At 44.6% G+C, this 12,537-nt stretch overlaps 1 protein-coding gene across 7 annotated transcripts in view; it reads left to right on the top strand.

Annotated features, from left to right (window-relative positions):
• Positions 1-12,537, top strand: part of LOC103889532 (ubiquitin carboxyl-terminal hydrolase 31-like) — a 58,387-nt gene that overhangs the window by 42,194 nt on the left and 3,656 nt on the right. Inside the window, exons 2-9 of one of the 7 annotated variants that reach the window (XM_063717628.1) lie at positions 1,615-1,743; positions 5,144-5,243; positions 5,407-5,545; positions 8,505-8,606; positions 9,607-9,667; positions 9,777-9,949; positions 10,067-10,161; positions 11,323-11,396. In XM_063717628.1, coding sequence (XP_063573698.1) covers positions 1,615-1,743; positions 5,144-5,243; positions 5,407-5,545; positions 8,505-8,606; positions 9,607-9,667; positions 9,777-9,949; positions 10,067-10,161; positions 11,323-11,396 — 873 coding nt within the window. Of the gene's footprint in view, positions 1-1,614; positions 1,744-2,067; positions 3,997-5,143; positions 5,321-5,406; positions 5,550-8,504; positions 8,607-9,606; positions 9,668-9,776; positions 9,950-10,066; positions 10,162-11,322; positions 11,397-12,537 lie in introns of those variants that run through there. The other 6 variants (XM_063717629.1, XM_054534776.2, XM_054534777.2 and 3 more) reach the window with 6 other exon arrangements.

The following is a 12,537-nucleotide window of genomic DNA, read 5'->3' as shown; positions in this document are numbered from 1 at the left end:
CTAAAATTTGATACTTATTTGTGAATGAAGTAATCCCTTCATTGTATTTTTTTTTTTTTTTTTTTTTTTACTTATGCTGAGCTTTAAATGACAAAGATTCACATAATCCAAGAGAGAAGTATTATTTAGAGGGATTCTTTTATCATGTGATATATAATAAATGCATCCAATGTTACATGTCAATTTGAAAAACAAGTAAATAACTTTAAAGAAAAGATAACTACTGGCCAGGCGCAGTGGCTCACACCTGTATTCCCAGCACTTTGGGAGGCCGAGGCAAGTAGATCATGAGGTCAGGAGTTGGAGACCAGCCTGGCCAACATGGTGAAACCCTGTCTCTACTAAAAATACAAAAATTAGCCGACCACAGTGGCAGGCACCTGTAATCCCAGTTACTCAGTAGGCTGAGGCAGGAGAATCGCTTGAACCCGGGAGGCGGAGGTTGCAGTGACCTGAGATCATGCCACTGCAATCTAGCCTGGGTAACAGAGCAAGACTTTGTCTCAAAACAGAAAAGAAAAGATAAGATAATTACTTTATACTTAGCTTGTCTTACCCATGAGTGATGGGCTGCATGTGGCCCAGGACAGTTTTGAATGCAGTTCAACACAAATTTGTAAACTTTCTTAAAACATTATGAGATTCTGGCCAGGTGCAGTGGCTCTTGCCTCTAATCCCAGCACTTTGGGAGGCTGAGGCGGGCAGATTACCTGAGGTCAGGAGTTTGAGACCACCCTGGCCAACATGGCAAAACCCCATCTCCACAAAAAATACAAAAATTTGCTGAGTGCACTGTCAGGCACCTGTACTCCCAGCTACTCAGGAGGCTGAGGCAGGAGAATCACTTGAACCTGAGAGGCAGAGGTTGCAATGAGCCGAGAGCACGCCACTGCACTCCAGCCTGGGTGACAGAGTGACACCCCACCTCAAAAACAACAGACAAAAACAAAAGCAAAAAAATGGCCAGGCACGGTGGCTCACGCCTGTAATCCCAGCACTTTGGGAGGCCGAGGCAGGCAGATCGCCTGTCAGGAGTTCGAGACCAGCCTGGCCAACATGGTGAAACCTCATCTCTACTAAAAATACAAAAATTAGTCGGGCATGGTGGCAGAGACCTGTAATCTCAGCTACTCGGGAGGCTGAGGGAGGAGAATGGCTTGAGCCCAGGAGCTGGAGGTTGCAGTGAGCCGAGATTGCACCACTGCACTCCAGCCTGGACGACTGAGCAGAGCGGAACACTGTCTCCAAAAAAAAAAAAAAAAAGAGCTTTTTTTAGATCATCAGCTATTGTTAGTGTTAGTGTATGTTATGTGTGGCTCAAGACAACTTTGCTTCTTTTAATATAGCCAGGGAAGCCAAAAGATTGGATATCCCTGCTTTATACCAAGAAAGATGACACCCCACATTTGCAATGCCTAAAAACACTACCAGCCATCTGAAAAACATGAGACTTCTAACTTCTGTTCTTTTTTGTAGCAGTGGAATCCCACGGTGATATCTGAGGGATGTGGTTACCTTTTGGAGGAGGTTGACGGTTTCTAAGGATGATTCTTTCTGAGTGAAATATTGTCAGTGTCATTGACCTTTTCATTATTTCAACTATTATTATTCCAGGTTATCAATTCTCTGCCTGATGGTTTTCATCCTGGGACTGACTTTTGTGGAATTCCTTGGATAGTTATCATTATTGTGTTTCTGGGAATTTCTACACTTGCCATTTTCCTCTGGAAAACTAGCCTTTGTGTGAGTATACTAACTTTCTGTAGAGGTATACTTGTAATCACAAATAAGAAGAAATTATTTAAAACAATTCACGTTTCTGGACTTCATTATGAATATGTGGTTTTACCCAAAAAATCAGGGAAATGATTTATTAGCATAAGAATTATGAAAATATCTGCCATTTATATTATGAAAATTAAATAGGTTGGTGTTTGTTTAATAAAATGTCAACAGAGCTTTTGGTCAAAAATAACTTTTTTTAACCTTAGTGTTATTTATCAGAAATGGAATATGAGGTTTCATCACTTAAATAGGAAATTCTTTCTAAACTCTTCTGCTTTATAGTTCTAGCATATGGGTGGAAGGAAAGCTTCCAGTCTCCTCTCTGAAGATTCACTGCAGAAATGAGCTGACAACAGACAGCTTAACAGGAGAAGAAAAACATAGAACAGGCATAAACATGGGAACCAGCTGAAAAATGAGACTGCTAGAAGGGCCGGATGGTTGATGCTTAAAGAGCACCCTCTTCTGAGGGGAGAGGGAGATAGATGGAGATGTAGGCCATTTAGAGGGGCAGCAAATGATTTTTAGGGGAAATGGAAGAGCTCAAGGAACAAACAATTGGCCTGAGACAAAGTTCCTCTGAGGTCATAGGGATGAGGTGACAAACTGCCAGAAGATGAAGGGCAGAACTGCACTGCGTCTCATGATGCAGAGAAAGCCCCAGAGAATCTCTTAGAACTGCCCTCCAGAGAATCAATGAAAAGTGTGTCTGGGCAGGGTAATTTTGAATGACATCATTCAAAGTGCATGTTCCCAGTTGCAACTGGAGAGAGATCAGTATGTCAAAAGTCTGTACTTGGTAAGAATTTGGCTGCTAAGTTGTGCCATAATTTGTCTTTTGAGCCTTTTTTCCATTGGGTAAGTTGAGCTCTACATTTTCTCTTGCCATTCATGGCAGTAAAAATGTGGTTGTCTGGGGGCTGAACCTCCTTCTGAACAATGATCCAAGATAAAAGTACTAATACCACAATGCTTTTTTATATTCAAGGGAAGAGGAAGTATGTTTCAGTTTTACCACCTAGATAATTACACGTCATTTGGCACTGCCTTTCAAGATATGTAGAAAACAGAAAATATATGAGTTATGAAGATATCGAGGCACATTTAACATTCTCTATGCCACTTAGTCCTGAAGAGAGAATTTTCGGTATAAATTGGAGGAAGTTTTTTTTTTCTTTTTTTTTTCCCAGCCCCGAGACGAGTCTCCCTGTGTTGCCCAGGCTGGAGTATAATGGTGTGATCTTGGCTCACTGCAACCTCCACCTCCTGGCTTCAAGCGATTCCCCTGCCTCAGCCTCTCAAGTAGCTGGGATTACAGGTGCCCACCACCATGCCCAGCTAATTTTTGTATTTTTAGTAGAGTCGGGGTTTTACCATGTTGGCCAGGCTAGTCTCAAAACCCGACCTCAAATGATCCGCCCGCCTCAGCCTCCCAAAGTGCTGGGATTACAAGCGTGAGCCACCACGTGAGCCGGGGGAAGTTTTTAAATTTACCACTTTTTAAAAATTCCATTTAGGAAAGTTCAGTTGAGCTGTTGGACTTGGACAACTTCACACCTTCTCATCTTTGTCCTTATCATCTAGTCATCTATACCACTACCTCCTAAGCAGGGACATCATGGGTGCCATGAAGCATTCATGCATGATGGCATTTCCTTGCTTCTCATTTCTTCATGTGTTTGACATTCCTCCTAGCTCCAAACTGGGCCAGCTACCTTTCCTATGAAATCTAGCGTAGCTGTGGGATAGGTGTGGTTGCTCTTTCATCTTTTTAGATTACCCATGCTTCTCTCGAAATCCTAGTACATGTTTTGTTTTTTATCCTATGTGCAGAAATCAGAAAAGAACAAATTCTGCAAAGAATTTGAAAGATATTATTTCAGGCCAGGTGTGGTGGCTCATGCCTGTAATCCCAGCACTTTGGGAGGCTGAGGCAGGTGGATCACTTGAGGTCAGGAGTTCAAGACCAGATGGGCCAACATGGTGCAACCCCATCTCTACTAAAAAGACAAAAATTAGCCAGGCATGGTAGCGGGCACCCGTAATCCCAGCTACTTGGGAGGCTGAGGCACAAGAATTGCTTGAATCTGGGAGGTGGAGGTTGCCGTGAGCCAAGGTAGCGCCACTGCACTTCAGCATGGGTGAGAGTGACACTCCATCCCAAAAAAAAAAAAAAAAAAAGTTATTTCAATAACTACCTCAGGAGATTCATAGGTATCTGACCCACATCTGAGATGGGATTTGCATTGCATTTTAGCTATGATGAGAACAAATATTTAATATCTTAGAAGATTAAAAGCATACTGTGATAATATGGAAATCTTGGTGGGAATTCAGTCGTTAGTGAGAATGTTTTGCGTTAGGTTCAAACCAGCCTCAATGAAGCTGATGTGAGGGAAGGGAAAGTGGACTCTGAGTAGAGCAGGGATAGAAGGAAGATGCTCCAGTGCAGATCAGGAAGGAGCAGGGGGTGAAATGTTACAAATTCTAGAACTCGGAGAGCTGAAGGTAATTACTTCCTTTTCAAGTTGTGAAACATGTTAACCTGTGGTAAAATACTTATAACATGATAATTACCATCTAACCGTGTTGAAGTGTGCAGTTCAGTTGTGTGAAGTATATTCATGTCTTCTTTTTTTTTTTTTTTTTTTGAGACGGAGTCTCACTCTGTCACCAGGCTGGAGTGCAGTGGTGTGATCTCGGCTCACTGCAACCTCTGCCTCCTGGATTCAAACAGTTCTCCTGCCTCAGCCTCCCGAGTAGCTGGGACTACAGGCGTGCGCCACCATGCTCAGCTAATTTTTGCATTTTTAATAGAGACGGGGTTTCATCATGTTGGCCAGGATGGTCTCCATCTCTTGACCTTGTGATTCACCTGCCTCGGCCTCCCAAAGTGCTGGGATTACAGGCGTGAGCTACCGCACCTGGCCTATTGTTTTTTTTTTTTTTTTTTGAGACAGAGTTTCAATGTTGTTGCCCAGGTTGGAGTGCAATGGCACAATCTCAGCTCACTACAACATTTTCCTCCTGGGTTCAAGTGATTCTCCTGCCTCAGCCTCCCGACTAGTTAGGATTACAGGCAGGCACCACCTCCCGGTGATCTCGGCTCACTGCAACTTCCGCCACCCGGCTTCAAATGGTTCTTTGCCTCAGCCTCCCGAGTAGCTTGGATTACAGACGCCCGCAGCCATGCCCGGCTAATTTTTGTATTTTTAGTAGAGACGGGGTTTCACCATCTTGGCCAGGCTGGTCTTGAACTCCTGACCCCGTGATCCACCCGCCTCGGCCTCCCAAAGTGCTGGGATTATAGACATGAGCCAGCGTGCCCAGCCGTCGTTCTTAAATTATTATTTCGTAGGTGTCTTTCCTCAAGACTGTCTTAAAGTCACAAAATGTACATGATGGATCCAAGGATGTACAGCGGAAAGCCTGGAGGTCCAATAGCCGTAGCCGGGAAGGTATGGCTCTGTTGGAGTCCCCATAGTGTGGAAATGAGTTTGCCCTGGAAAGGGAAAGAACAGCTTCTTGCCCTCAGGTTTCTCACCTTCTCCTCTCCTCACCCTCACCAAGGGCCGAGGTCCATTTGTATGCACACAAAGAAAAGGGTTTCTTCCTTTCCAGGAATTAAATTTGGCCTGGAAGACCTCTTTACTTCATGGAGACATATGGAAGCCAAAGTTCGAGCTGAAGTCCGTAAGGTGACAAGGAAGGTCAACAGTCATTACAAAATCAATGGACAGAGGAAGACTGCCGAGGAAGAGTAAGATGTGCCTTGACACAAATACTGTTGTTATGAACCGTGTGCCAATCAAAGTAGACAACTGTAAAGTCCTTGAGAATATTTTCTACAATATTTGTGGCAAATTCAGTGGGTTCAAAATTGAGTTTGTCCTTTCTGCTTGATTAGTTTAATCCGCATAGTTCGTTTCCTTTCCTACATTCTTGTTTGTAATTTTTTCGAGGGAAGAGGAGGTGCTAGTACTGACATTGGTTTTCCTTTCTCTCTTTTTTTTTTTTCCTGAGATGGAGCTTTGCTCTTGTTGCCCAGGCTGTAGTGCAATGGCAGAATCTCGACTCACTGCCTTTTGGGTTCAAGCAATTCTCCTGCCTCAGCCTCCCAAGTAGCTGGGATTACAGGTGCCCACCACCATGCCCAGCTAATTTTTGTATTTTTACTAGAGATGGGGTTTCGCCATGTTGTCCAGGCTGGTCTCGAACTTCTGACCTCAGGTGATCCACCCGCCTCAGCCTCCCAAAGTGCTGGATTAGAGGTGTGAGCCACCATACCCAGCCTTTTTTTTTTTTTTTTTTAATTTTGAGATAGAGTCTCACTCTGTCGCCCAGGCTGGAGTGCTATGGCGCAGTATTGGCTCACTGCAACCTCTGCCTCCCAGGTTGAAGCAATTCTGCCTCAGACTCCCGAGTGGCTTGGATTACAGGTGTGTGCCACCACAGTCAGCCAATTTTTTTTTTTTTTTTTTTTTTTTTGAGACAGAGTCTCACTCTGTCACCCAGGCTAGAGTGCAGTGGTGTGATCTTGGCTCACTGCAACCTCCGCCTCCCAGGTTCAGGCGATTCTTATCCCTCAGCCTCTTGAGTAGCTGGGACTACAGGCATATGCCACCATGCCCGGATAATTTTTGTAGTTTTAGTAGAGGCGGTGTTTCACCATATTGGCCAGGCTGGTCTAGAACTCCTGACATCATGATCTGCACACCTTGGCCTCCCAATGTGCTGGGATTACAGGCGTGAGCCACTGTGCCCAGCCCAATTTTTGTATTTTTAGTAAAGACCAGGGTTCACCATGTTGGCCAGGCTAGTCTTGAACTCCTGACCTCAGGTGATCCGCCTGCATCTGCCTCCCAGCGTGAGCCACTGCTCCCAGCCTGGATTGTTGAATTCAATGCTTGGCTCACCTCCAGATTCATTTTCACAGTCTTTCATGTTTTGGTCATATTACATTGTATTTTGCTGCCATATGACTGATCTTTTTTTGTTAAATGTGAGATACTTGTTAAAAAATATTTAGCAATGAATTGAGGCCTAGTAGCATGTTATCTTGTTGCAGAAGAGATGGGAGTCTACTTCTGGGGGATGGTCAGGGGTCTTCCATACAGGCTGCAATTGAGGTCATCAGTGCAGGCTCAGTCCCTACAAAGGCCAGGGTATTTCCTATCCACTTCTGTTCTGATGTGTGACTCTTCTGGGTCTCAACCAGAGCCAGTGGACTTCAGTACGGGTCGCTTTCATTGGCAGACCCTCAATCCACTTGTTTTTCATCTAATCGCATGCATGTTTGCAAAAGCTGCTCTGCTTCTTTGCATCTCAGTAGTCCCTTCTGGAATTCAGCAATGAAACTCCGGGAAATGGGTTCCAAATGCAAGGCTAACTTTCGTCCTGGGTTTCCTTCTCCATCTTGACCTCATGTCTGTTTACTGCCATGTTAGCAATTTGATGTATTCAGTCATGGGTTTTATATTCTGTTTGGTGTCCCCCATCGTTCTCATCGGAGATCAGAAGCTTCAGATGCACTTATGTCAACTCAAGATTAGAATGCTTCCTTAGCTTCCCTCCAGAGTCAGGTTTTGTGTTTGTAGTTCCCAAGTGCACAGCAGGAGTAGTGAGGTCCTCACTGGCTTCTCATTTGCATTAATCTGTGAGCTCATTTAGCGTGGGGACAGGACCCTGCTCCCATTGCATTCTCAGCACCTCACCACACACTCCTTGTTTGAGGCCACTCCAGACAGCGTGTGCTGAAGGATGCCCTGTGGTCAGAAACAAGTTCATTAACTTTCTCTTTGAAGTGTTTTTGTCCCTGTTTCCTAGCGTTCTGGGAATTTTACACATCCTTCCTATAAAACCAAGTATCAGGTGAGGTCCTTAGGATCAGGAGCATGAATCAAGTGGTGTGAGGGCAACACAGCAAACTTACCTTTTTAGGCCATTTCCTTTTTCTGCCCTCACTCTCTGTGAACTGAACCTTGTTAAAGTCAGTCAACACCAGGGTGGATGGTTTGCAGTTGTCATCTATTTTCAGGACATAACACCCTGACTTAGGAGCCATTCCGGTCATTTCTAATTCAATAGATGCGCCCAGCATTGAGATTGCCTTTTCTCTCAACCAGGATCTTTAAAGTCGATGACAAGTGTTCCAGTCCTGAATCATGGCAAAGTGCAGTAGTGAACTGCAGGGTTAATGACACCATATTCTGGAAGGATCTCTCTATGGCTGATGGTCTCAGTTCCGGCATCAGCCTCTGACTGAGAATCAGGTCTCCCACAGGAGGAGGCAGATGAGGAGCAATCCTCTGCTTCCGATGGAGTTAGTTGTGATGAGGTGGTGAGGTCTGGTTTTTCACACTGAACTAAAATGAGCTTTCGCTGTGTCAAGCACAAGACTGACCCCAGAGACACACATAGTGCACCTCATAGAAGCTTTTAATAGTCTTTATATTTACTAAAGAATAGGACTAACTACAGAACTATGAAGATGAGCTGGAAATGACAGGTGACTTGCCAGCAGGCCAGAGTGTGATATTTCTTTGTCCCTCAATGGGAGGTGTCAATTCTCCCTTTGGTTGTGAGAATCAGTTGGTTCATTTATGGGAAGGTTGCAGGGGGGATCTTTGAATCACAGCCTTCAGATGTCAGAAGGGCAGAGGGAATCCCACACGGGCTGGTGGATCATGTGTGTGCATTTCCCTCCCTTCTAATCTCAGGAAACAAAACATGAAAGAATGTGAGCAAGCAGAAAATGAGAGGCAGCTATCAGAGGCAGAGGAGAATGGGAAATTGGATATGAAAGAAATACACACCCAACTGTGAGTTCAGAAACTGAACCCCACCCTCTTAGGAAACCCCCATTGGAATGTTGTTTTTAACTTTTGTACAATGTTTAGACCCAGTAAATGCAGAAATAGAAACAAATGGTCAGAAGACATATCCAGAGAGAGAGAGAGAGAGTTGACAAAACAGAAAACAAAGTACCTTAAGATTTACCAGTGACCAAAAGATGTGAAGTAGCAAAACGTCTCCTGACTCCATTGCCAGCTAGACTGTGTGGAAACTCGGTTACCAGCTATTCTAGGGGTGGAGTGAGTTGTTGTCATCCTTAGGAAAGTGTGTTATTGTAGGATCAACCACATCCTTCAGAAGGACTATGGCTATTTATAAGCCCAGCTGTTTCTGCCCTGTGAAACATGGCAAGGATATTAATACAAAGAGAATAGAGCTTTATGATAAAAGATGCTCAATGAAGGATGAATCAGAGATATACTGAGAATGGGGAAGGAAATTGTCAACTCAGAAATCGGCAGGCAGTAAGCAAAAGAGGAGGAATCAATACAGCAACAGTTTGGATCGGAGTGTACTGTTTTTGTTTTTGTTTTTGTTATTTTTTCTGAGATGGAGTCTCGCTCTGTCACCCAGCCTGGAGTGCAATGACGTGATCTTGGCTCACTGTAACCTCCGCCTCCCAGGTTCAAGTGATTCCCCTGCCTCAGCCTCCCGAGTAGCTGGGATTACACGCCCGGCTAGTTCTTTGTATTTTTAGTAGAGATGGGGTTTCACCGTATTAGCCACGATGTTCTCAATCTCCTGACCTTGTGATCCACCCGCCTCAGCCTCCCAGAGTGCTGGGATTACAGGCGTCAGCCACCGCGACCGGCTCAGACTGTACTCTTACAGCCATCTGAAATACGTTTTCTAGGTATAGATAGATTGTGTAAGGGTACAGTTGTGAGGATAACAGAAACATGGCAGATTATTTAAAGTCATCCTGAAAGTGGTGCTTTAGCTGATGAAAGTGATTGTAATCCATAGGAAACCGTTTCAATGCACGCAAGAGTTGCAGCGGCGGGCAGAGGACTACTACAGATGCAAAGTAAGGAGCTTCCTCCCCGCAGTTGCAGGATAGTTCAGTGCTGATGCAGATGATGCCATGGCCCTTAGACTCTCTCAACATTCAATTTCTCATGTGTTGGCTTTTTCAGATCGCCCCTTCTGCAAGAAGGCCTCTTGCCAACTCAGGAAGTTTGTTTGTTTTCCTTGCTTTTGGACATAGTCTGCCAGGTCAGGACATGGATGTATTTTTCTCCCCACACCTCTGTGCTCAAGGCTTGCAAAGGTGGATGGCAGAGAGGAAGGCTGCCTACAAGTGGCACAGGTAGGTCATTGTGATGGACATTTTAAAGGATGTTTTTGTTTTGAGATAAAGCTTTGAGCATCTAGTAAAGAACTTGGTGTTTTAATTCTTCAAGTCAATTCTTTCTATGTCTTCTAGGTGTGAAATGAGGCAAAAGCAGAGAGTGCCAGAGAGACACATGAGTCAGGAGCCAGTCCAGGGACGACCGGGCCTAGAGAACCCTTTCTGGAGGGGTAGGAGCTTGCTGTGAAGGCAGCCGCTTAATTGATGCTGCACAATCCACACACCTTGCTTCTCCTTTTGGGGATGAGGGCTCGGGTGGGGTGATTGTTATGTTTCCTGGAAACAATTCCAAGCACTTATAAAGAGAACAGTTGTCTCGCTGGGTGGCAGGACCCTATTTTTCTCAGGTGCTCGAGCTGAATGGCTCTTGGCTAGTCCCCTGTGAATGGTGGAGCTCAGGCCGCTCCACTGACTGTGGACGTTGCCCCACCCTAATGTCTTGGTTACTTTTAACTGAGGAGATGAGCCTAGAAGGCAGGTGGGCCAGCTCGCCTTTCCACCTTGACTCAGTGTGAAGGATTTATTTTTCTTTCACTTGAGAAAACAACAATAGCACTTTAGAATGGGAGCCACATGTGCTGATGAGAGCACAGATTTTCTGGCCGTGTCTTCATGGATCAGTATTGTAGCTTGAGATCTCCTTTAAGAAAAGAAGCATTTATTTACACTTTTTGGAACTTCCTTCATTCTTTTTAAGTTGTCTATTGTCAACTATATAACTCCATTAGTAAGTTAAATTTCTATGTAATCCTACTCCTCTAACATTTGAAGTGTAACCCCAATACTTTCCAGTTAATTTCTGTAGCTCTTACCTTTTCTCATGACTGTTCATCTCTTTATGTCCATTTCTGTTCATAAGTATTGATAATACCTAGCCAGGTATGAAAGTTAGATTAACTATGAATCCACAGAATTTTAAATGTCCCTATGGCTTGAAGAAGAGGAGCAGTGCTGTTCCTGTCCAGGGTTTATTGATATTCTTCCAACCATGGCTGTTCCTATTTTAATTTTGAGTCTGTGCTCACATGATGAGTGATTTCCTCTGATATGTACTGATTTAGAGCTCATTTCCAGCTGGTTAGAGCCCGACCTGTTCACAGCCTGTTGAGAGTTAAGAATACCCCTGGACCAGGGCTCTGTGGTATCTTCCTCAAGGATGAGGGTCCAGAGGGCTCCAGAGTCCTCTGAGGCATGTCGTCAATAAACCCTGTGCCTCTGGTAAGGGACCTGTGTGGCAGAGAGTGAGATGGCAGCGGAGGGTGTGGAGGGTTTCTTATTCTGCACAGAACATGCAAGCCAGATTTAGCCCCATTCCCTTCTCTGGCCCTTAGCAGATTCAGGACCTCATTGGGTTCCCATGAGGAACAGCAGCGGCGTCCCAGCTGAAAACACAGAGAAGACAAAGGTAAATGCTGGGGACGTTTTCACTCTTCCTATATCAGGACGCTTTGGTCTTTTCCGACAATGCCCTCTCCTGGCCTGGCCTCTGCTCTGTGGGTTCTGTGGTGCCTTTTCTGTCTCGACTTCTTGAGAAGCAAAATCTTCTCCATGAGCTTTCAGGCTTCTCCATTCCCAGCTGATCATCGTTGGTGGCACCTCCAGAATCCATAAAAGCTCAGGGACCGAGGGCTGAAGGGCTTTTACTGTTCTGTTTCCAGAAATAACACGAGGAGGCACCACTGACCTCCAGTACTGTAGGTCTCATGGCGCGGTGAACTCTGACTGATCCACCTTACCCAAGATGTTGTGGGGTCTCATTTCTGAAATATGTGGGATTTTCTTTTGCTGTGATTTTGTTTGCATTCTGCTATAATGTAGGTGATTAACGTTTGAAATATCTGCTGTATTCCGAGAAGTGAAAATAGTGAAAACGCATTAATCTAACATTATTTTGTGCTTTGTGCAATTTTGAATGCTCTTTGACAAGGCCAATTCCATAGTTCATCACAGTCCCATCCCTGTTGGTAACCGTGTTGTGCAAAAACACCTTCATACCCACCCAGTGGGGCCCCTGATCTAATATTCTAAGTGTCAGAGGTTCCATATTTGTAATAGCAAATAGGCCCTGACTGTAAATTAGTGAAGAGTGAATGTAACTTATTACCTACAGGGACAATTCCAAATGAAGGCCTTAAATGATGCTCAGCTAAGCTGATTCTTGTGTGGCCTCTGTACCTTCAAAAGCTGCCGAGTCCTATGATTACACATGATGGGACTTGTACACTTGAAGTGAAACACAGTTTTAAAACTTGCTTTCTTTAGAATTCCCACCTCATTTTTCCATGGGGTATTCTTTATGTCGTAGTGCACTTACAATTTGGTATTACCTGGGAGTGAAAAGAAATATTACAGCCATGTCTAACTGACTTCTTGAGATAAGATTGTTCTGTCAGAAATCCCTCTCCCAGTTCCCCTGAAGCTCTTCAGGAATCCACATCTCTCCAGAGCTCTTTGTTCTCATGGGTGGCACCTCCAGAGTGAAGAAGATCCTTTGTCCAGAAGGGAAACAGAGGGGAAATGAGAGGGTCCCGCAGGCAGAGCTGGAA

The sequence above is a fragment of the Pongo abelii genome, chromosome 18 (genome assembly GCF_028885655.2).
Source record: "Pongo abelii isolate AG06213 chromosome 18, NHGRI_mPonAbe1-v2.0_pri, whole genome shotgun sequence".
In the NCBI taxonomy this organism is placed as follows: Eukaryota; Metazoa; Chordata; class Mammalia; order Primates; family Hominidae; genus Pongo; species Pongo abelii.
The sequence above is the reverse complement of the archived record's forward strand: the minus strand, read 5'-3'. Positions and strand labels throughout refer to the sequence as shown.